The 22,724-nt window shown below is 45.2% G+C and overlaps 3 protein-coding genes across 14 annotated transcripts in view; 2 read left to right on the top strand and 1 right to left on the bottom strand.

Moving 5' to 3' along the window:
• Positions 1-143: 143 nt before the first annotated feature.
• ubn2b (ubinuclein 2b) lies at positions 144-15,265 on the bottom strand. Of its 4 annotated transcripts, none has more exons than XR_008387258.1 (16): positions 14,510-15,265; positions 12,737-12,853; positions 12,275-12,376; positions 12,014-12,145; positions 11,683-11,783; positions 11,050-11,581; positions 10,059-10,129; positions 8,719-8,955; positions 8,334-8,444; positions 8,094-8,237; positions 7,879-7,929; positions 6,956-6,986; positions 5,320-6,648; positions 5,016-5,211; positions 3,218-3,659; positions 144-1,093 (listed from the first exon to the last, which is right to left on the bottom strand). XR_008387258.1 is itself a non-coding variant. In XM_053637965.1 (15 exons), exons 1-15 carry the CDS (start codon positions 14,777-14,779, stop codon positions 3,616-3,618), a joined length of 3,468 nt encoding a protein of 1,155 aa, XP_053493940.1. In that variant the 5' UTR covers positions 14,780-15,265; the 3' UTR covers positions 3,166-3,615. The 4 variants fall into 4 exon arrangements, 2 of the variants coding, with proteins under 2 accessions (XP_053493940.1, XP_053493941.1); XR_008387259.1 differs by lacking the exon at positions 144-1,093 and having other exon boundaries at positions 3,166-3,400; positions 3,553-3,659; XM_053637965.1 differs by lacking the exon at positions 144-1,093 and having other exon boundaries at positions 3,166-3,659.
• Positions 15,266-17,243: 1,978 nt separating this feature from the next.
• Positions 17,244-20,974, top strand: LOC128615687 (trafficking protein particle complex subunit 5-like). Of its 2 annotated transcripts, XR_008387260.1 has the most exons (4): positions 17,244-17,347; positions 17,525-17,805; positions 19,332-19,696; positions 20,429-20,974. XR_008387260.1 is itself a non-coding variant. In XM_053637968.1 (3 exons), exons 2-3 carry the CDS (start codon positions 17,536-17,538, stop codon positions 19,626-19,628), a joined length of 567 nt encoding a protein of 188 aa, XP_053493943.1. In that variant the 5' UTR covers positions 17,244-17,347; positions 17,525-17,535; the 3' UTR covers positions 19,629-20,350. The 2 variants fall into 2 exon arrangements, 1 of the variants encoding a protein (XP_053493943.1); XM_053637968.1 differs by lacking the exon at positions 20,429-20,974 and having other exon boundaries at positions 19,332-20,350.
• An 80-nt stretch (positions 20,975-21,054) lies between these two features.
• The window catches only part of mcoln1b (mucolipin TRP cation channel 1b), a 15,778-nt gene continuing 14,108 nt past the window's right edge, over positions 21,055-22,724 (top strand). For 5 of the 8 annotated variants that reach the window (XR_008387318.1, XR_008387320.1, XR_008387319.1 and 2 more), the window contains exons 1-2: positions 21,055-21,598; positions 21,880-22,145. Coding sequence is in view for 3 of the 8 variants with exons in the window: in XM_053638336.1 (XP_053494311.1) it covers positions 21,547-21,598; positions 21,880-22,145 (318 nt within the window). In the remaining 5 variants the exon portion in view is untranslated. The other 3 variants (XM_053638335.1, XM_053638337.1, XM_053638338.1) reach the window with 3 other exon arrangements.

The raw sequence follows: 22,724 nt of genomic DNA, 5'->3' as shown, positions 1-22,724 counted from the left end.
CCACCAACAATTCCTGAATAAAACAGATGATGTGGGTGTAAAGGTGGGGGGGTTTGGGGTATCGCTAATAAACAAACACATCATTAGTGTACACATTCAAGTAATGTGTAATCTGTTTGTTTTTTTGAATTGTTTGTAAAATAAATCTGTACGATGTGTTCTGTAAAAATGGATTTATTATTTATACAGCAGTTTGAGACGTCCTGGTGTTCAGTGAGACCGACATTTATATATAAAGATATAATAACCAACTTCTACTGTGATTATTATAAAGTAAAGACATTTCCCAGCCTGTTTCTGTAGATGATCGTATTCTATTGGCTGATTGTTTTGCTTCGTTCTGGACAGACGGACAGTGCACGCTTTAAACCCAGAGACTATTTCAAACTTCAGACTGCTTTAAAAACAAACTAAAATGCAGATTTAAACCTCATGTATATTTGGTTTATCGTGATCATCTTATAGAGAGAAAAAACAAACCAGTTACATTTAATACACACTACATGGACAAAAGTTTTTGCACCCCTGACCAGCAGACCTGTATGTGTTTATCAAACGTCTCGTTCCAGATTTATTCCATCGTTACTGTTATAATGTGCTCCACTCTCTCTTCGGGGAAGGCTTTCCACTAGATTTTGGGGCGTGGCTGTGGGGATTTTGGGGCGTGGCTGTGGGGATTGTGATCATTCAGCTACAAGAGCGTTAGTGAGGATGAGGTCAGGTGCTGATGTTGGGATGGCGAGGAGGCTCCAGTTCCAGTTCATCCCAAAGGTGTTCAGTGGGGTTGAGGTCAGGGATTGGTGCAGGACACTCCAGATCTTCCACTTTTCCAACCTTAACACGTAACACCATGTCTTCATGGAGGATATACACTTCAGCAACCCTACTTTTCAGAGTTTGTCTGGTCTACCGCTTCACGGCTGAGTCGTTCCTGCTCCCAGACACACACAGTTGATCGGGGAAGATCCAGTGGTGTAGAAACCTCACATACTGCCGTGTGGTAAAGGCAGAATCACGTCACAGTGTCAGGTTTAAAGTGACCGAGCTTTTCAGTATGTCCCACAATGCATGGCAACGGGCTCTGCTGAAACACCTGCACTCAGTCATTCATATAGAAAACACATTTCTGAGGTGTTACTGGTCACTAAACATGTTTTTTTTTTTTTTGTCCAGCCTGTTGTGTAGAAATGACATTGTGGACGTTAAAGGCAATAGTCATGTGCAGAGCTTTAGTTTAATTCAGTAGTTACAGTATATCACAAAAGTGAGTACACCCCTCACATTTTTGTAAATATTTGGTTATATCTTTTCATGTGGCAACACTGAAGAAATGACACTTTGCTACAATGTAAAGTAGTGAGTGTACAGCTTGTGTAACAGTGTAAATTTGCTGTCCCCTCAAAATAACTCACACAGCCATTAATGTCTAAACCGCTGGCTACAAAAGTGAGTACACCCCTAAGTGAAAATGTGCAATTTGGGCCCAATTAGCCATTTTCCCTCCCCGCTGTCATGTGACTTGTTAGTGTTACAAGGTCTCAGGTGTGAATGGGGAGCAGGTGTGTTAAATTTGGTGTCATCGCTCTCACACTCCCTCATACTGGTCACTGGAAGTTCAACATGGCACCTCATGGCAAAGAACTCTCTGAGGATCTGAAAAAAAGAATTGTTGCTCTACATAAAGATGGCTTAGGCTATAAGAAGATTGCCAAGACCCTGACACTGAGCTGCAGCACGGTGGCCAAGACCATACAGCGGTTTAACAGGACAGGTTCCACTCAGAACAGGCCTCGCCATGGTCCACCAAAGAAGTTGAGTGCACGTGCTCAGCGTCATATCCAGAGGCTGTCTTTGGGAAATAGACGTGTGAGTGCTGCCAGCATTGCTGCAGAGGTTGAAGGGGTAGGGGGGTCAGCCTGTCAGTGCTCAGACCATACACCGCACACTGCATCAAATTGGTCTGCATGGCTGTCGTCCCAGAAGGAAGCCTCTTCTAAAGATGATGCACAAGAAAGCCTGCAAACAGTTTGCTGAAAACACGCAGACTAAGGACATGGATTACTGGACCCATGTCCTGTGTCTGATGAGACCAAGATAAACTTATTTGGTTCAGATGGTGTCAAGCGTGTGTGGAGGCAACCAGGTGAGGAGTACAAAGACAAGTGTGTCTTGCCTACAGTCAAGCATGGTGGTGGGAGTGTCATGGTCTGGGGCTGCGTGAGTGCTGCCGGCACTGGGGAGCTACAGTTCATTGAGGGAACCATGAATGCCAACATGTACTGTGACATACTGAAGCAGAGCATGATCAGTATGCAGCATTCCAGCATGATAACGACCCCAAACACGCCTCCAAGACGACCACTGCCTTGCTAAAGAAGCTGAGGGTGAAGGTGATGGACTGGCCAAGCATGTCTCCAGACCTAAACCCTATTGAGCATCTGTGGGGCATCCTCAAACGGAAGGTGGAGGAGCATAAGGTCTCTAATATCCACCAGCTCCGTGATGTCGTCATGGAGGAGTGGAAGAGGACTCCAGTGGAACCTGTGAAGCTCTGGTGAACTCCATGCCCAAGAGGGTTAAGGCAGTGCTGGAAAATAATGGTGTTCACACAAAATATTGACACTTTGGGCCCAATTTGGACATTTTCACTTAAGGGTGTACTCACTTTTGTAAGCAGCGGTTTAGACATTAATGGCTGTGTGTTGAGTTATTTTGAGGGGACAGCAAATTTACACTGTTACACAAGCTGTACACTCACTACTTTACATTGTAGCAAAGTGTCATTTCTTCAGTGTTGTCACATGAAAAGATATAATCAAATATTTACAAAAACGTGAGGGGTGTACTCACTTTTGTGAGATACTGTATATGCAGAGCTATAGTTCAAGTCAGTAGTTATATGCAGAGCTGGCCCACAAGACCAACGTCAATCACAGAGTGTTAATGCACCATGGGTAAAAAGAAACACACACAGAATGGTCATCCTTCAAAGCCTTGGTTTTTTTCCTGGGACTAACTATTGCTTTTTATTTCGCTAGTGTGGAGGTTCAGCTTAAGTAGACAAACTTCTGAAAATTCAAGTACAATACAAATTTCAGCGCCTCTGCTTCTGTCCGGATATAAAACTCCTCTCGTCTTTGTTCCGTGGGTCTTTTTTATTAATAATAATAATAATAATAATAATAATAATAATAATAATAATAATAAACAACTCCACCTGGAACAGCACCAGAGACATGGACCTACACCTGAGAAAGGGAGGGATCAGTTCATCCGTCCGTCTGTTCTGTTTGTCTTCCAAGTCTACAGAGTTCATATTCCACTCAGAGTGTGTGTGTGTACATCCACATCCGCATACACACATTAACGTTTTTCCCTCCCTGTCCACAGCAATTAAGGTCTGTGTGTGTAAACATTAGCAAAACAAGGAGAGAAAGCATCCAGGCCAGGGATGTTATTAATTATATTCAATTACCAAAAAAAAAAAACTATAAATCAAAAACAAACCCCCCAGAAAACGGGTAAAGAGCCGTTCGTTGTTATTGGTTAAACCTGCAGTCCGTGTGTCCACCGTACTTCAGTGCGACATCGCAGTCCGGCGGCGTCCGAGTGTCATCACAGCTTCCTCTTTAGATCCCCGCTCTGACTTTGATTGACATCTGAAAAAGGAAACAGCGATCAATCCCCAAAACACAACACACACTCGAGAGGAGAGAGAGAGGGGAAGAGGAAACAACGTTCAACACCAAACATGCAACCAACACCGGACCAACACACGACAGCCACCAGGCAAGCAGGGACCGGGTGAGCGAGAGAGAGAGAGAGAGAGAGTGAGTGTGTGTGTGAGAGAGAGTGTGAGAGAGAGAAGGTGGGGGGAGAGAGGGATAGAGAGAGAGCAGAGAGGGAGAGCAAGGGAGTGAGAAAGGGGGGGAGAGCAAGAGAGAGAGAGCGCGCGAGAGCGATTACCTGAGAAAGCGAGCTGCAAGTGCGGAGGCAGAGCAGCACCTGACATGAGACCCTTTAACAGATCTGAGGAGACAGACGGGGAGAGAGAGAGAGAGAGAGAGACAGACAGACACAGACAGATAGACAGAGAGAGAGCAGGACGACAGGAAGCAGGTTTACAGAGCGTTTAAACAGGAAAAAAGAGGACACAGAAGGGAAGAGACATTTCAGCAGGGAAAACATGGAACATGAACACAGAAGAGTGAAGGAAGGAAAATGTAAAGGAACACACACACACACACACACACACACACACACACACACACACACACACAGTACAGGGTTCAGCACAAGAGACGATCAGAGACAGGACATGGACAATCGCATCACGCTGTCTCACACAACGCGCCCCAGGTTTACACTCATGTGTGGATTAGTGTATCTAAAAACAATCCTGTCCTCATTATTCAACTCCACACACACACACACACACAGTGCTGAATTCTGAAACGTTCTCTTTAAAGCTGTAACCAGGACAATGGTCTTACCAGTCCCTGCTCATATCCGCTAACTAACTAGCGTAGCGTGCTCTACAGAACGCAGTTCTCAGTAACGCAGGTGGAGTAAAGATCGGAGTAACTGACGGTGACTAGAGTGTTTAGCAGGCGTCACGTCACGTCCTAACGAACCCCCCGAACTCACGCACGCCATTATTTTCAGTTACACTGCAGTGCTGGAATACTAATAATGAAATACAGGCACTTTTTCCCTCCAAACGTGTTCCTGTTGAGTTTACACTACTCTGCAAAATTCATCTCTCTCGACAATACATCAAATACTTCTCATGCAAAATGAGCTCCACTGGGATTATTTTCCATCTTAAGCTCATCGTGATCCGAGAGAGGGAAAAGCTCTATAGTTAATAACTCCTGATCTCCAGCGATCGTCTAATACTCGGAGCTCTGAAACTAGCTCGACCCTGACCTGTGTGACAAAGCCTGCTGTGTAGTATGGTATGTGTGTGTGTGTGTGTGTGTGTGTGTGTGTGTGTGTGTGTGTGAGATGCTCACTGGGCTGTAGGCTGTATCCTGAGCTGCTCTGGTTAGCAGTGTTAGCTCCAGCGCTAGTTCCTGTCACAGTGGGCAGGTTGAGCAGGCTGGGGAAGGCGAAGGGCAGCGAGACGGGAGTGATCCCTCCCAGCATTCCGAAGTTCAGCGGCAGGTTCGGAGCGCCGGGACCCAGCAGGCTGGTGCTGGACGAGGACACCTGGGCACAGAGAAACACGGCAACGCGATCAGGAACGGGAATAATAAAGCTACCAGGTGTAAACTCGCACATTACACAGCTTTCGCCTTAATTCACAACACACGGTACCTGTGCTAGCTGAGGAGCCGTCGCTGAGGAAACAGTCAACATTGGCTTTGTCACCTGATTAGCCACGCCTGCCGGCCTCTGCCGCGGCCCGTGATTGGCCGAGCCGGCTGAGGTGGTGGTGTGCTTGGTGATGGGGGTGGAAGTGCTCGTTAGGCCGCTGCTGTTCACCTGAGAGGGAGTCTTCTGCTGCCCCACGGGAGTGCTGTAACCGGCGCCGACGCCGGAGAACCCTGCATGGAAGCCTGCGGTTTTAGGAGAGAACTGATGCATGTTGGGTAACGTGGGCGCCCTGGAGAGGGCGGGTGAGGGGGAGCTGACCGGCGTCACCCGCGGAGTAAGCTTGAGGATAGGCGAGTTGGAGCTATGGGGCGATTTGGTGAGCGTGGCCTGCATGGGCGTGACGAACGTGGACTGCTGTTGGTGCTGATGCTGTTGGTGCTGATGCTGCTGCGGTTTGGGCTGCGACGTAGACGGAGACGGGGAGATTTTGGGCTGCGTTTTGGCGTTGAGGTGCGAAGAAGCAGAGGACGAGGAAGCGGATGAAGAAAACGAAGAGGAAGATATGGGCAGCGACGTCGAGTGAGACTGAGACGACGGCGTCGTCGTGCCACCCGCGCTGATTCGACTGATGGTACTGCTATTATTGCCGGGTTTATGGAGGCCTTGGGGCGTGGCCATAGGAGAATTTAAGCTCTTGTGCGGCGGGATAAGGGGCGAGGCAGTGGGCGGCGGCCTCGGTTTAGGCGGAGACGTTGCACTGGTCTTGTTGCTGTTGCCTGCAGCAGTCGTAGTGACGGGTCGCTGCAGCGCCGCCAGACCGTGTCTCTGCACCTGAGTCAAGCCGACCGCTCCAACCTTGGCTCCTCCCATTCCGTCGCTCCGGATGGAGGGAGAAACGGACATGGACGGAGTCCGAGAGATAGCCGGAGAGGGAGAAGAGCTAGAGGATGAGGCAGAGGAGACGAAAACGGGGCCAGCGGTGGCCGGGGAAGCAGACGCAGTGGTATTGATGGTGCTCTTTCTAGGAAGCACAGGAGTGGAGGAGCTGATTGAGGAGACAGGGCCGAGCATGGTGCCCGAGTTAACAGTCTTAACAGTCTCAGGGGAGGGCGGGCTGTTGGACTGGATTAACCCCTTGGCGGCGCTGCTGAGCAGAGCCAGCGCCTGCGAAATGGCGTCCAGAGACGGGGCTCCGCCCAAATCCTCATCCAGAGAGTCCGACAGACAGATGGGCTCAGAGGGGGAGGGGGGCCGCTGAGGGAGGGGCACCAGGTTAGAGGGCGTGGTAATGGGCGTAGTCGACTGCTGGAGCCAAACGCCATCCTGAGACTAGGGAGAGAAGGAGAAATAGGAGTTAATATAAAAGTTTTATAACTTTGCTAATACGAGGCTAATCACCTACCATGCTAGTGAATTTATAAACACCAATGATTACATTAGCTAGCACATTTAGCTACCTGCTTAATAATCAGTGGAGCTTTCAGGTCGAGAGATGTTGCTAAACTGTCGTTAAAACCAGTGTTTCAGTCTAAACACTACAACCAGACCAAAACGTAAAAAAGTCAAGCTAGCAGTGCGGTCACACCATCACTGATGTGTAGGGGCGCTTAGACCATTGCTCAAACATTAAACTTACTTTTGGTTTAGCTTTGGGAGTCTTCTTCACTCTGCAACACACACACACACACACACACACACACACACACACCATTTAACAGACAAATACACATTTCTAATGTGTGAATCAGCAGCACAATCTCTGTTTCAAATGATTAAAAAAAAAAAAAAAACTTATTTAAGGAGGCCGCTATCATGAACGAGGAGGTCGTCAGGAAGGCGGTCCTCATTAAGGAGGCCGCTATCATGAACGAGGAGGTCGTCAGGGAGGCGGTCCTCATTAAGGAGGACGTTATCATGAACGAGGAGGTCGTCAGGGAGGTGGTCCTCATTAAGGAGGTCCTCATTAAGGAGGCCGCTATCATGAACGAGGAGGTCGTCAGGGAGGCGGTCCTCATTAAGGAGGTCGCTATCATGAACGAGGAGGTTGTCAGGGAGGCGGTCCTCATTAAGGAGGCCGCTATCATGAACGAGGAGGTTGTCAGGGAGGTGGTCCTCATTAAGGAGGATGCTATCATGAACGAGGAGGTCGTCGGGGAGGTGGTCCTCATTAAGGAGGATGCTATCATGAACGAGGATGTCGTCAGGGAGGTGGTCCTCATTAAGGAGAACGTTATCATGAACGAGGAGGTCATCAGGGAGGTGGTCCTCATTAAGGAGGACGTTATCATGAACGAGGTCTTCGTTAACGAGAACATTACCATGGAGGAGATCCTCCTTAAGGAAAACATTTATACATACACATCTCCCACATTTAAAAGTTTAATTGAAGCTCCACAAAGCTCAGTGCTCCTCAAGAATGTTTCTGGAACATTAGTTAGTGCTAGTTGTGTAAGAAGCTGGAGCTGAACTCTGCACACAAACTGCTCAGGTTTTTTTTTTTGATATTTTATAAACCACACTATCAGCACGTTTGAGGAAAATCTAAAAGAGTCGACTCACGTGTTTCCTGTGAGGTGGCCATGTGCCACGCGGCTCTCTTTAATCAACATCCTGTAAAACAACACACAACAGGAAGTGAGTGCGCTTCACTACGCCTCACTCTCTCAGGCACAGCGGGGAGCTAAATATGCACAGATACCCCCAATCCGAGAGTGGATCAGACAGTGGTAGAAGAGCTATTACACACACACACACACACACACACACACACAGACCTGGCCTGCATCCAGCCTTTGGGCCAGAGGGGTTTCACCTCAGTCTCCATAAAGGCTTTGAGGTAGTCTTCAGGAGAGGGAGAGGTCTGACCCTCAGCCTCGTAACAGCCCAGCTTCGCTCGGACCAGATTACACAGCAGAGTCCTAACACACACACACACACACACACACACACACACACACATTAGAAAGAGAATATTAGACAGAGAGAACACGAATCAGTGAAAGCTGAGGTTTTACCTGAGTTTATCGTCCCACACAAATTTCTTGCGGGGTCCCATCACCCGTTTCCCCGGCCTCTCCTCGTCCTCCTCCTCCGAGCCGTTCTTCTCGCCCTCTTCCGACTGCTGCCTGGAGTTCACACACACAATGGTAAAAGAACATTTTCTTTACCTCAAATGTAGTGGATCAGAAGCTGGAGTGACGAGGCTATCAGGTATCAAACTCATCTCGACATCAGACACCCACCACAGATATTTACAGAAAAGGTTTTGGAAAATCACACACACTTCGTTTCTCTCTTCAATACGTGCTTATAAAAAAAAAACAAATAATAAAAAGTTTTCACATCCACTGTGACGGCGAGCCGTACGAGATGGCGGCGATTACTTTGGGGCGTGCTTACTTTGCCACTTTGGCCAGACAGTCCATGTTGTAGCGGGCGATCTGCTCGGGCATGGCGCTGCAGACGGCCAGCTTGAGTTTGAGCAGCGGGTTCCTCAGCCTGTCGTCCTGCACGTTCAGGCTCAGCTTCTTCAGACGCTTCAGCAAGGCCTCCTTATTACACGGCACGAAGGCCTCCAGGTGAGAGTACACGGCCGTGCGCACGTCAGCCGGCTGCTCCTGAACCTGCAGCTCGATGCTGCATACACACACACACAGAGAGAGAGAAAATAACAAGGGGCGAGGAAATTTAAATATATAATAATGATAAGTATATAATAATGATAATAATAAGTATATAATATATAAATATATAATAATGATAATAATAAGCCAATCTTGTTCCTGATTGGCTGACCGGTGCAGATTATTTAACATCACTGTGTGAACCGTGACGATATGTAGATTATTTTATATTCGCCGTAACCTGTTAGCTTAGCGCGAACGCCCATCCTAGCCTTAGCGCGAATGCCCGTCCTAGCCTTAGCATCACACAAGTTAATGGGATCTGAAGTTTGTGCTGAACGGTATAGAAACCCATTCAGCCGCTCGTCAAATTCAGTGATCAAGTTATGGCGTTATGTTCGGGTCAGTGAGTTCGCCGACTGTTGCAACGGCTCTTGTATTTGTGGCAATCTATTTTGAAAAAAAAAACCCTGTTAGAAAGAATCTTTTCAAATCTTTACAAAACAATCAGTTTTTCAAAATCTGATCCAAACAATCTCTTCAAACCTGTTAAAATGACCGGTGTGAACCTGTTCAACTCGTTACAAGAGAGTCCGTTCGAAATGACCTGTTCAAATATCTGTTATAAAAAAACTTCTGAAACGAATCTGTTCAAATCCATTTGAATCGACCGAAAGAATCTGTTCAAACGAATCTCTTCACACCTGTTAAAATAACCTGTTCTAATCTGTTCAAACCTTTGAAACTATTTATTTAAACCTTTGAGTCTATTTGAAATAATCGGTTTAAATAAATCTGTGATAAAATATGCTAAAATGAATCTCGTCGAATCCATTCAAAAGAATCGGTTCAAACCTTTACAAATGAATCTGTTGGAAATGACTCAGTTCGAATCCATTACATGAACCTGCTGGGACGAACGATGGGTCGGCGAGTCGGACATCACTAGCAGAACATGAACCGGTCGATCTGTGCACCTCTCTACGTGGTGGTGTTAGACGTGTAAGATCAGACCGGGCGTGTCTCAGGTGTATGAAATGAAGAGTAAGAGCTGCGTGAGAAAGAGATGGACGGGACGTGTGATGGGTGCGAGACTCAGAACAGACACACACTCACTCAAGCAGGATGTTGTTCATGTCCAGTGTGAAAAACTTCTTCCTCCCCTCCATGTCAAACTGCCGAGACGCCTGTAAAACACACACACACACACACCCTTAAACACTAGCACAGATGCACTTCTGGAGATCAGCTCTACTGAAACATACAGGATGTCTTAAATAATCCTGCCATTTCAATCCGCTGTGTGTGTGTGTGTATGAGAGATGCTGTATCATACTTCACGCACCTCACCACACTTCTTCCTCTACTACACTCACACTCTCTCTTTCTGCCTCTCTCCTTTCCTCATCCTCCAGCTCTTTTCTCTGACTCCTCCTGCATCTCTCTCTACCTCCGCCACACTCGCCTCTCTACACTCCATACTTTATTTACTCTCGCCCTCACAGTCTCTCCGCCCTCCTCCCCTGGATGCACAGAACAGTTCACAGAGGAGTTGTTCTTCCACATTTCATCCTCACCCTGAATGCAGTCCATCACTCAGTAATCAGATCAGATCAGATAGATTAGACAGAGAACGTACTTTTACACAGTCACACGTATCTTCTCTAACGCTGCGCTTTGGACCTGGTTTAATTCTGACCTCGCTGTACACCGCTACTTTTACCGCTTACGTGCTTCAACACATGAGGAAATAAACAATACGTAAATATAAACAAACAATATGAAACGATCTCAAACAGAAAACATTTCATACCAGTTACATTACAAGTGTGTGTGAATACACACACACATAAAATAACATCCTTCCGCATATGTTAGATAATAAAAAAAATTATTGAAAAATAAACAAACGTGAAAAAGGGTCGATATAGAGATGAATTATTTAATATATAGATTTATAAAAGGGACTTATAAAAGATAAATAAAAGGGAAAATACAAAAAAATTATTAAAACAGAAAATGTTGATAATGAATATAAATAAATAAATAAAAGACGTTGACACTTGAGAGACATGAATAAATGAAGTGCGTGTGTGTGCGCACGCACCACTCGCAGGTCCTCGATGCGTTTGGCGAGGGGGGCGGGAAGGCCGCTGGGCAGTGGAGGAGGGGGGATGAGACCGGTCCTCTGGACGCGTCCCGTTGAGGCGGCTCCTGGTCCTCTCTGCACGGCGGCGTTACCGTTCTCGCCCTGACCCTCCAGGCCCGACAGCTCGGGAGCATCCAGCAGCGAGAAGTCCAGCTCGTCCATCAGGTCCTGCAGCATGTCGTCGTTAGCCGGACCCAGCAGCGGAATGACGGCCGGGTCGTTGGCGAGGTCGGCGAGGTCGTTGCCGGGGGCGACGGAGTGCGAGTTGAGGACGGTGCGGTTGGCATTCGGGGGCTTGAGACCCGTGGCGGTGCCGGTGGCAACGGAAGTGGAAGTGGCAGCGGTGGCGGGAGCAGCAGCGGCAACAGGGTTCTTTTTCCTCATCTCCTCTTTCTCGCGTGAGAAGCCGCGGATCATGGCCGCCAGAGCGAGAGAGTCCTTCATCAGCTTCTTCCTCTTCTTCTTCTCAGTTCGGTTCAGAGCAGACACGCTGAGGGACACAAACAAAATGGCAGAAAGTCCATATAAGGAAAGGAGAAGGAAGGCAGGAGAATTAGGGACGTGGGTGTGGCTTTCAGACTCAAACCTCACCCCTGCTTCGACACTCGATTCTTTCTGGGTTTCTTCTCCTCCAAGGTACCGTCTTTTTTCTTTCTTCTCTTGATCGCTCGCTCCTCTCCGTCCTTCAGCTTCTGGAGGTAAAAAAATTGGATACAAACACACCCTAAAACAACAACAAACCAAAAAAATACCTCAAAACAACGAAACACAGAATGTCTAAAACTTAAAAATGAACGGATTCTAAAAAAACAAAAAACAAAACACACACAAAAAAAAAGTGTCGTTCTTTAACGAATCGTTGACAGCAATCCGTCTGGAACACGGCGTCTGCGGTACTCGAGGCGGTGTGATCCGTACGAACCTTGAAGTGGTTTCCGCCCTTGCTCCCGTCCTCGTCCTCGCTCTCGGACGCAGGTCTGAACTGCAGCGTGCCCGTGTTGATGTAGAAGCCTCCCAGTTTGGTGGTGAGGGAGGCAGGAACCAGCTCGTCGTACTGAAACACACCAATCGCCATTTCAATATCACATATACCTAAACATGTCCAAACAACGACTGTTTACAAGCAAAGCTCTATAAATAAACTCTAATATCAGAGCACTAGGACAGAGAGAGAGACTCTCACAGCCTCGGAGTTGTCGATGAACGGATCCGTCTCGTCGTAGCCGTATCCGATGTCGATGAGGTCCTGCATCCGATCCTTCTTTTTCTTCTTTGCGGTGCCGCCCTGTCCGCGATACGACCAACGATTAGTCAGAGATTAGCATCAACACCCTCGCTCTTTCGCAGAGCCGAGCGCAAACCGTTTATCCGTGATCGTTGTCGTGGTTACAGTCCAACAGGATTTAAAAATAAACACGTCAAAAATTTTACAAAAAGACTAGAATTAAATTTCTGATATAGGAAACTAACACACTTGTCATCCAATCAGAAGGAAGTATTTCTGAGGCCTTATACGACAGGTGAGAAATACTGACGTATAAATCACGTGCTTTTAAAAAAAAATTTTAAAAAAAATTTTAAAAAATAAAAAATTAAAAAAAAATTGTACTTTCGTTTTCTTCCTCGAAGTAAAAGAGCGACTTACATATTTACTCTCAAACTTCCTGGCCAGGGCTTCGACCTCTCGTCTCTGTCGGTCCTGATCGGCAAACGGGTCGTTCGGGTCCGGAGCCGGCGCGGGTTGTTCGGGAGCTTTCCTCACCTGCGGAGATGAAAGAAAAGGGGGGGAAAAAAAAGGACGACTAAGAGGAGGATGGAGGGAAAGCTTTACACATCTACTGAAGTCCCAACAGCCCCTTTTGCTCCCGTTAGAGGCAGCTGAGGTAGTGCTACGAGCCGACGGAAGATAAAGCGGATCCTTGAACCCTTTTCTCTGATGAAGATGCTGGACCTTAACATCGTTCGGCGTGACCCGGAGATCAGAAAACAGTGATGACGTTACGCTTAGAGAGAGCACATTTAAATAGGTAGAGAGGTAACATTTATTTTCTGTCCGCGAGCACGTGCGAAAGCTTTACTCCTCACTGTACGTGGGGTCACGCCTGCGTGTCGGTCACGTCATGTTAATAAACGTCAGCAAATCGGGATTGGTTTCGAGTCTGTCGTCCTACTATTGGTGGACTTCATTGGTGGAGTGCAGCAGCAGCGCCCGTGTCACGTCCTCTCCACTCACGACCTTTTAAAGTGATTCTCTACATCAACACGATGCTACGTTACCAAAATCTACCGAGAGATTGTAGAGCCAGTTTTAGACACTCTAGCTCTTCTCCACCACCACCACGATGGAAGGAGTATCTTCTAGAAGAACGTCGTTCGTCGTCACTTCAGTACTGCTCCGGAGACGCGTCCAATCGATTCCACGCTTTTCTGAAGCTTTACGGAGACTCTTCCACACCACCTTTAATTCGTCACCCGTCTGTATCCCGAAACTCAAGCTGGGTCAACAGTCACGAAATTCCTTAAAACAACTGTTTAGTGGCGTCTCAGTGGGTACAACTCTGAGCGACTGACGTACGTAATACGGCCAAAAGTATGCGCACACCGTCCATCAAACCCACACGTGCTTGTTGAACGTCCCGCTCCAGATTTATTCCCCTCTTTACTGTTATAATGCACTCCATTCTTCTTGGAAGGCTTTCCACTAGATTTTGGGGCGTGGCTGTGGGGATTTTGGGGCGTGTCTGTGGGGATTTTGGGGCGTGTCTGTGGGGATTTGTGATCATTCAGCTGCAAGAGCATTTCTGAGGATGAGGTTAGGTGCTGATGTTTGGTGAGGAGACTCCAGTTCATCCCAAAGGTGTTCAGATCAGAGATCTGTGCAGGGCACTCGAGATCTTCCACCTTCACACACACACACACACACACACACACACACACACACACACACACCACGTCTTCACGGAGCTCACTTTGTGTGCAGGTGCATCGTCACGCTGGAACAGTGTTTGGATTTCCTCTTCGTTCTGGTCATGCTACAGGTAGGAGTGTGGTGATGACGCTCGTGTGGGTGCGATTCTCAGGTGTCCACATACTTTTGGCCACATAGTGGACGAATTGTTCTTTTGAATTGAACGTGCACGGGGACTGGAAGATGGAGGGACGTGATGTCAGGAGATGAATGATTATTACAGATCACCTGGATTCACTTACATACATCATCATGAGCCTTCATGAAGGTAAAGTACCAAGCAGGCCGGAGCACCACACACACACACACACACACACACACAGACAGATCAGTGACATGATGTCTGAGCTGAAAGTGAGTGATGGAGTCCTGGGCCTCTCTGTGTGTCTGTGTGTGTGTGTGTGAGAGAGAGAGAGAGAGAGAGAGAGAGAGAGAGAGAGAGACACTTGCCTGATGGATCAGCTCGGTGTAGCTGAACTCCGTGGATCCTTTGTCACTGGGCTCGGACAGGCACAGACTGAGCCTCACGGTGGATTTGGACTCGGCGGGATCATCCCCGGAGCTCTTCCCGTTACTGAACGGCCCTCCGTCCCTCCCGTGGTGCTGGAGACCGCCCTCGCCCTCTTCCTCCCTCCGCCGCTTCTTGGACTCCGGCACCGGCGTCGAGGAGGTGTTATAGGAAGCCAGAGTCACGAAGGGCACTTTCCTCGGATCGGCCATTTGAGGAAAGAGAAAGAGAAGGAGGAGAAGGAGAAGAAGAAGAAGAAGAAGGGGGGAACTTGCCGAGAAGACTAGCTTTACGCTAGCTAAAGTAACTTAACCGCCGCACGAGCTAGCTAACATTTAGCAAAAGGGGGGGAAATGTTCAGAAAGAGCTAACGTTACGAGCTAGCCGGCCAAGTAAACATGTAGCTTAGCTTAGCTTAGCTGACACGCTAGTTCGTAAAACAAACTCCAACCGACTAAAGAAATATTCCAGTATTCCTCCTCTTCCTCCTCCTCTTCCTCCGGGGGCTCTCTTTATCCCTCTCTCTTTATCCCCCTCTCTCTCTGTGTCTCTCTCAGATATCTGTGCAGAACCCGGAGTTGGAGATGTAGCTAAGGCGCTGGAGCCGCTGCTGCTGGAGCTCGAGCCTCTGTGGTGGGGGCCATTTTAAAATATCACTAAATGGATTTTTACTCCGCAGGGTCACTGAGCATGCGCAATGGAGCGAACCGGAAATGGAGTACAGGCGCGTGCCAATGGGAAGTCAGAGCGCTTCTTTTTTGAGGCCCCGCCCACACTTACAAACTCGCGCGAAAACGAGGCGGTGCCGTATGTGTGTGTGTGTGTGTTTTCCTTTTTTTTTCTTTTAAATGTACTTTATTGAGAATATTTCACAATATATATTACAGTTTATCAGCAGTAAATCCATCTGCATTTACACACACACACACACACACACACACACAAGTTTTATATAACATTAATATGTCTTCATACACACACTGCCGGTCAAAAGTTTGTGGACACTCGACTGAAATGTTTCTCATGATCTTTAAAAAGCTTTTGATCTGCAGGTGTGATGATTAAATGTTTGAAACCGGTGTTGTAGACAAAAATATAAACACTGCTCTAGTGTTCAAATAAACAACAGTTAGTTATTAAAAAAATAATAAAAATAAAAATTCTAATGAAGTCATATATTAAAAGTTTCCAGTGAAAAAGGTGTGAAATACCTCCATCCGTTTTGTGAAGTGTTTTTGAAACTGTAGGAAGTAAAAGCAGTTGATGGTTGTTGTTTTTTTTTTTTAATTAGATGTTACTAAACAACAACAACAATAACAATAATAATATTTGTTTATTCGGTATATTTCATTTTGATTACAGATCTCAAATGCTTTACATAAAAGATGTAAAAAAAATTTGATAATCATTAAAACAATGAACAATAAGTAGAAGAAAGAAATAAAATAAAAATTTAAAAGCGAAACAAAGAATCACATTGAAGGTGGTAAAACCGTCACAGAAATTCTAATGGTTTCCACTACAAATACCATTACAGACTATCAGCTGCTAGCCATTAAAACCATTTCCAAATGGTTTCCATTATGTAGTAGGGTGTATTAAGGACGTATGTCCTTAATGGTATCCACAAGACATAACATGCCACCAATAGAAGGCAACAAATAACCAGTAGGTTTAATTGGTTTCCATTAAAACCAATACAATTCCTATTATAAGCATTAAAACCATTACTATGGTTATAATTCTATGAGGGCTTCTATTGGGGGTTTTTTTTCAGCATGTATGTTAAGTACAACAGTTAACAAATGACAACATTAAAAATACCAACACAAATGTAATATCATTGTCACAGACACAAATTGTATCTTTAATAAAAGGAAATATAAATAAACCAGGAAGATTTGAAAAGCATTTACAGAACCTTGAGTTCCTGATATCCTCTAGAACACACTCCGGAGTGTAGGAGTGATATAATACACACACACACACACACACACACACACACACACACATATATCCAGCACTGACCACCCTCAGCTGAATGAAATGGGAGAAGATCAGTAAGAATAAAAAAAAAACTAATGAAAGTAGACAACACTAATGGCAAAGATTGTCTAGGACGATTAAGTCTTATTGGTCGGAAATAAAGCTCCAGTCACTGCCTACTTTTTCTAGAAACCATATTGTATTTGGAATTTTGTTGGATGACAAAAAAGGCTGAATTTTTCATTAATGTAATGTTGGTTCTGGTTAAACATTTTATCCATAAATGTAAGTACATGAAGACAAAACCTTATTTCTCTGTATTTAAAAAGGATTTTGCTTGTAGCTATCTTCCATCATTCAAATGTATGAGGGGACTTTGATTTGCTGGTGAATGAAAAGACCCCTCTTTTTTGTACATATATTTACTGTACTGCTTTATTTATTTGAATTCATGAATGCCATAATAAACGTATATTTTGTATTATGTTCAATAAAAATAAATAAATCAAAATAAATAAACTAACTGCAGAAGTACCCATACTCCAGTCCTATAGGTGGCAGTAACACGTCAAAGCCTCGACTCAAATAAACTAATGAAAGCGGACACAACTAACAGAAATATTCCAATACTCCAGTCCTATAGGTGGCAGTAACACATCAGTCTCCAATCAAATAAACTAATAAAAGTAGACAAAACTAATGGGACAGTGCGAATACGCCAGGCCTGCAGGTGGCAGTAACACATTAAAGCCGCGGATCAAATACGAAGAAGAAGAAAAGCGGAAATAATTGAAGTGAGGCTTCTTGGTTTTGAATGTTATGAAATATTGAATTTTAATCCATTAATTCAACTGATATTGTTGTAAAATATCAGTAATTATTTGAAACCTCAATCTCATTGCTTTTATCGCGATTTATCCACGAACAAACACAGTAACACTCCGTGTGGTTGTTGTTGTTGTTGTTTACAGCGGGCAGGAACATGGACATCCGCTTCACCAAAGGGAAGTCTTTAGTGCTGGAGCGCTCTCTGTCCCGGCCCAGGACGGAAGTGAGTCTGAGCGCCTTCGCGCTGCTCTTCTCGGAGATAGTGCAGTACTGCCAGAGCCGCGTGTACTCCGTGTCCGAGCTGCAGGGCCGCCTGGCGGACATGGGCCGGGCAGTGGGAGCGTCCCTGCTCGACCTGCTGGTGCTGCGGGAGAAGAACGGCAAGAGGGAGACCAAAGTGCTGAACATCCTCCTCTTCATCAAGGCACAGCTTCTTTAAATAAAAAAATGATCACACACTACATCACTGCCTGCATCTCAAAAAAATTAATATCGTGGAAAAATATATTTTTTAATAAATGAACATACTTTTCACAAAGTCGACATTTCTGTATTATAAAGTCTTTATTCTAATATTTTGAGATACTGGATTTTGATTTCCGTGAGCTGTAAGCCGTAATCATCGAGATTATAACGCAAAAATGCTTGAAATATTTCACTCTATGTGTAATGAATCTAGAATATATAAAAGGTCCACTTTTTGCATTCAATTACGATATTGACATTTTTTTGAGATGCACCTGTATACCTCTCCAGGTATAACTTCTGTACTAAAGAGGCATTATTTCACACCCAGTGTAGAGCACCTGTTTAAGGCAGTGCTTCTAAAAACACCCAGGGATCCATGAAACGTTCACTTATTTATTTCTGATTTTGTTCCAGTGGTGGAAATCGCAAGCCACGTTATCGAAGTGATTATATTTAGGGGTCCAAGCACCAATGTCAACTCGGACCTTTGTTCAGTCGGCTGAAATTCGAAAGAGAAAAAGCCACGTGGCTCCGACAGATATTATTTGAAGAATATAAATAATATTCGCAAAATAAATCCGTACTAAGACTACGTCCACGTTAATTCGTAAATTCTGAAAACTGCACTTTTGAAACGTTTTCCAAAAACTGCTCGTCCACGCTGAAACGTCTCGCATCCCTATACCGCGCCTGCGTAAAACAACGCACCAAGCTTTGACCTGTCAGCCATTTCCGTCAGCCGTTTATTTACTTTGTACAAAGTGATATTAATCTATAGCAACACCATCGGACTGGATAACAGGTGTGCTTTCAGATTTACCCAGATTCACGTGGACTTGAGGGGGTCCGTGGAAGTTCCTTTACAGTTAAAATGGCTCCTTGGATAGAAAACGTTTGAGAACCACTGATCTAGGGAATCATTTTATAATTACAGTTACATTTATATAGCGCTTTTATAGACACTCAAAGCACTTTCCATAGTATGGGGGGGAGAATCTCCTCAACCACCACCAGTGTGTAGCATCCACCTCTCTATTAGGGAAACATTTAAGACTGGCTTTGCTAGTCATGGATTATACTCATGTAATTGAGCGATATCACACGAGCTGGAGCGCTGTTGCGCTGAATATCAGCTCGGCCGTAGTCACAGGGCCGCAGGAAATCACAGCCGTGCTGATGTTCAGTGTGAGCACGTGATTCCCAGCGTGATGTAGCTTTTATACAACTGTTCTATAAACAACAAATCAGTATCTATGAGTAACTGACATTCCAGAGTGGACAGACTTGCAGTAGATTCAAAAAAAAAAAATTAAAAGTTGTAAAAAGCTACAGCAATACTTAGAAAATCTTTTAAAAAAAGTGACTTTTTGTAACCGATATTGATGTTATATATGATACGAGATATATATTGTACGTAAAGTGCACTACACAGGGTGCGAAGGCCTGTTAAATATGAAGTGTTGGATTTGTGTTTGTTTGTAGGTGTCCGTGTGGAAGTCTCTGTTCGGTAAGGAAGCAGACAAGCTGGAGCAGGCCAACGACGATGACAAGACATACTACATCATCGAGAAGGAGCCGCTGGTGAACGCGTTCATATCCGTGCCTAAAGAGAACAGCACGCTGAACTGCGCCGCCTTCACCGCCGGCATGGTGGAGGCCTTCCTCACTCACAGCGGCTTCCCCGCCAAAGTCACAGCGCACTGGCACAAGGGCACCACGCTCATGATCAAATTCGACGAAGCCGTCATCGCCCGGGACAAGCAGCTGGACGGGAGGTAGAGTGGCGGAGCCCGAGAGCAGCGTGCGCTGTCTGTACACAAAGTCCACTCCTACGAGAAGTGGAAAAGGTGCAAAATTTACGTTTACGCAGGTTCCTTTGCCCGAATGATAAGAAAAAGCAACTTGTTTTGTCTGCTCAGAGAGCGAGTGTACACTCTGATTGGTCATATAACTCATAATGCTGACCTGAATGAAAAACCTGACACCAGAGAAACCCTGTTTCGGCTTCTTGTGGTTGATTTAAAACCACGAACAGGAACTGACCCATGACGAAAGTCTTATTTATTGCTTCACTTTTCTACAGCATGAGCACTTGGAGAACAGGTTGTGTGTGTGAACGATTATTAGGTGTCGGGTCAGTTATCAGTGGATGTCTGAGTGTGTTCAGGCTTTCCTCAGCTCTGATTATGGGATTCAGTTTACTGTTCATTATTTATCCTGAGTACAGCTTCATCCCGGCCCCGATGTGACTTCCTTTTTCTGTGTTGTAAAGAGAAATGACTTCTTCTTTGACAATAAATGCACATTGTGTACAGCAGAAAGCGTGTATTACATGTTGATGTATGGTTATAATGTATTGATAATATTATTAATGATGTGTGGTGTATAGTTTCCATGCACATTTAAATGGCACACATACAGTATATAATATATATTAGCTCAGCGGATTTTAAAGTAGGGTTGGAGAATCCCCAGGGCTCTGTGATTTTTAGTGTTTTGTTACAGTAGTGGAAATCACAAGCCGTACATATCTACCCTTTCATCCAATCCATCCATCTTCTGTACCGCTTATACTTCAGGGTCGCAGGGAACCTGGAGCCTATCCCAGGGAGCATCGAGCACAAGGTGCAGGGTATACCCTGGACTGGGTGACAGTCCATCACAGGGCACACTTACTTTGGACATGCCGGAAGTGGGAGGAAACAGGATTACCCGGAGGAAACCCCCACAGCACAGGGAGAACGTCTCCCACACACACACAGGGCTGCGGCGGGAATTGGACCCTCAACCCTGCCGGTGTGAGGCGAACGTGCTGACCACTAAGCCACCGTCCAATATTAATGCCCATTATTCACCTGTAGAGAAAAAAAGAATTAGTAAAAAATGAGTGTAAATAAATAAAAAAGTAAATGAATAATAAATGCAAAATCATGTATATGTAGTTTAAATCGCATTAGTCCCTGAAGTTAGAGGGGGAAAAAATCAGGAATAGAAACCTTTATGAATCTTATTTATTTATTTATTTATTTATTTATTATTTGACCAACGTAAATGATGTTCATTACAAGTCTGTGGAATTTATTTTGCAGTTAAAGGGGTCCAAAAAGCTTCCGAACCACTGTATTCGCTAACAAGACTCCCCCCCCCCCCCCCCCCCCACACACACAGAGAGAGAGAGAGAGACAGACAGATGTGATGATTATTTAAGAGACTTCAGTGAACTTTTCTGTGTTCTTCATCTTACAAAGGGTTTTTAGGGGAAATGAGATTTGAGTGCAGTCTTACTTACCTTTATATTTATTTATTTATTTATTTATTAATTATTTTAAATATTGCTATGAAGGATATTCAATGACGGAATGTCTCTGCACTTAGAAATGTAAACACTAACTATAAGGAATGTCTATGTGATACCGTGTGTGTATATATATATGTATATATCATCCTATTCTTGTGACAGCTTATATCGATAGAGTGATGGTGACGTAGTGGGCGGTCACGTGACTAACCCGGAAGTGCTATTGGATATTTCGCTCTGTTGACATCTCTGTTATTATGGCAGTTCAGGTTGGACGCGTCTGATATTCGCGTGCTTTCTTCATTTCTGCAGTTCTGACGGTTGTTTTGTTGAGGATTTTTGTTTATCTCTTAATTGTTTTGAGGTTTTTAATCAGCATAAAATTCCCAGCGCGTGTGCATGGCAACCTCTCTCTCACAACCACAGCATCCGGCACGAGAGGAGGACGCGGGTTTGTTGACAAGAGCATTTCCTCTTTCTTTCCTCTTCTTCTTCTTCTTTAATCATTTCGCAATAGCCGAGGAAATTCAGCATCTCTGACAGCGTTCATGTTATTCATCTAATTGGAATTGTAGGAGCTCTGCACAGTAAACATGTTTACTCTGTGGTAGAAGATTGAGATGATAATAATAATAATAATAATAATAATAATAATAATAATAATAATACATTTGTGCTCCTAGGTCACTGATAATATTTTTATTTCTCTCTTATTTCTAATATCTGCTACAGAGAAGGAGAAACTGCTGACCTCTGTGACCTTTGACCCCAGTCCCGTTGACCTCAGCGATGGAGGTCACGGAATCCGGCCCTCTCTGGACCTCCAGGGGTCGTCTCTGCAGAAAGAGGTGCAGGAGGAAGACTTGGCGGAGGAAGAGGCGCTGCGCAGGAAGCTGAAGTACTTCTTCATGAGCCCGTGCGATAAATACCACGCCAAGGGCCGCAAACCCTACAAGCTGGTGCTGCAGCTGCTGAAGATCATCATCGTCACCGTGCAGGTCTCAGCGCGCGCCTTGCTCTGACACACACCTGAGCTGTTGTCAAAATGAGCGCACACGTACTGCGTAACCGTATTAATCTGACATGAAAAACAAAACGGAGGCTTTGTGTAAGTTTGGTTTCCTCGTAATAAGTGGACTAGCCTCCGCCACCATGACTAGCGTTAAATGATAGACGCTGTGGTTACGACTTGGATGGTGTTCTATCACCGCGTCACTTTTATTTAAAACACACATTGTACAAAACAAATCTTCACCTTCATAAAGCCCTTCTCAACTACTTATATTTTAAACTCCATTTAAATCATTTTAGTGGCCAGTGATTCAAATATATATATATATATATATATATATATATATGCTGCTGATTCACAGATTGTAAGGCGGTGTTCCGTGGATCTGCTCGCCTTTTTTAGATGTTTTTTTAGATCGTGGTGGGGTGTGCTCATGGTACTGTTTAGCTCCTTACAGTTAACATTGCACCTAGTGGACAAAAACAGGAACTGCAACATTCTAATAGAGGCCCATTTGGGCAGGGATAAGTCTGCCCCACGCTCACGCCGTGACCAGGTTCAGTGG

Source organism: Ictalurus furcatus, chromosome 12 (genome assembly GCF_023375685.1).
Source record: "Ictalurus furcatus strain D&B chromosome 12, Billie_1.0, whole genome shotgun sequence".
In the NCBI taxonomy this organism is placed as follows: domain Eukaryota; kingdom Metazoa; phylum Chordata; class Actinopteri; order Siluriformes; family Ictaluridae; genus Ictalurus; species Ictalurus furcatus.
The sequence above is the reverse complement of the archived record's forward strand: the minus strand, read 5'-3'. Positions and strand labels throughout refer to the sequence as shown.

What these genes read in the sequence shown, in the direction of transcription:
- ubn2b (XM_053637965.1), bottom strand. Translation starts at nt 14,779, where the DNA reads ATGGCCGATCCGAGGAAAGTGCCCTTCGTGACTCTGGCTTCCTATAAC. An exon ending in TCATCGACAACTCCGAGGCT is followed by an intron (nt 12,146 to 12,274) that starts GTGAGAGTCTCT and finishes GGTGTGTTTCAG; the next exon opens with TACGACGAGCTGGTTCCTGC. An exon ending in GTGTGGGACGATAAACTCAG is followed by an intron (nt 8,238 to 8,333) that starts GTAAAACCTCAG and finishes TGTGTGTGTTAG; the next exon opens with GACTCTGCTGTGTAATCTGG.
- LOC128615687 (XM_053637968.1), top strand. Translation starts at nt 17,536, where the DNA reads ATGGACATCCGCTTCACCAAAGGGAAGTCTTTAGTGCTGGAGCGCTCT. An exon ending in ACATCCTCCTCTTCATCAAG is followed by an intron (nt 17,806 to 19,331) that starts GCACAGCTTCTT and finishes GTTTGTTTGTAG; the next exon opens with GTGTCCGTGTGGAAGTCTCT.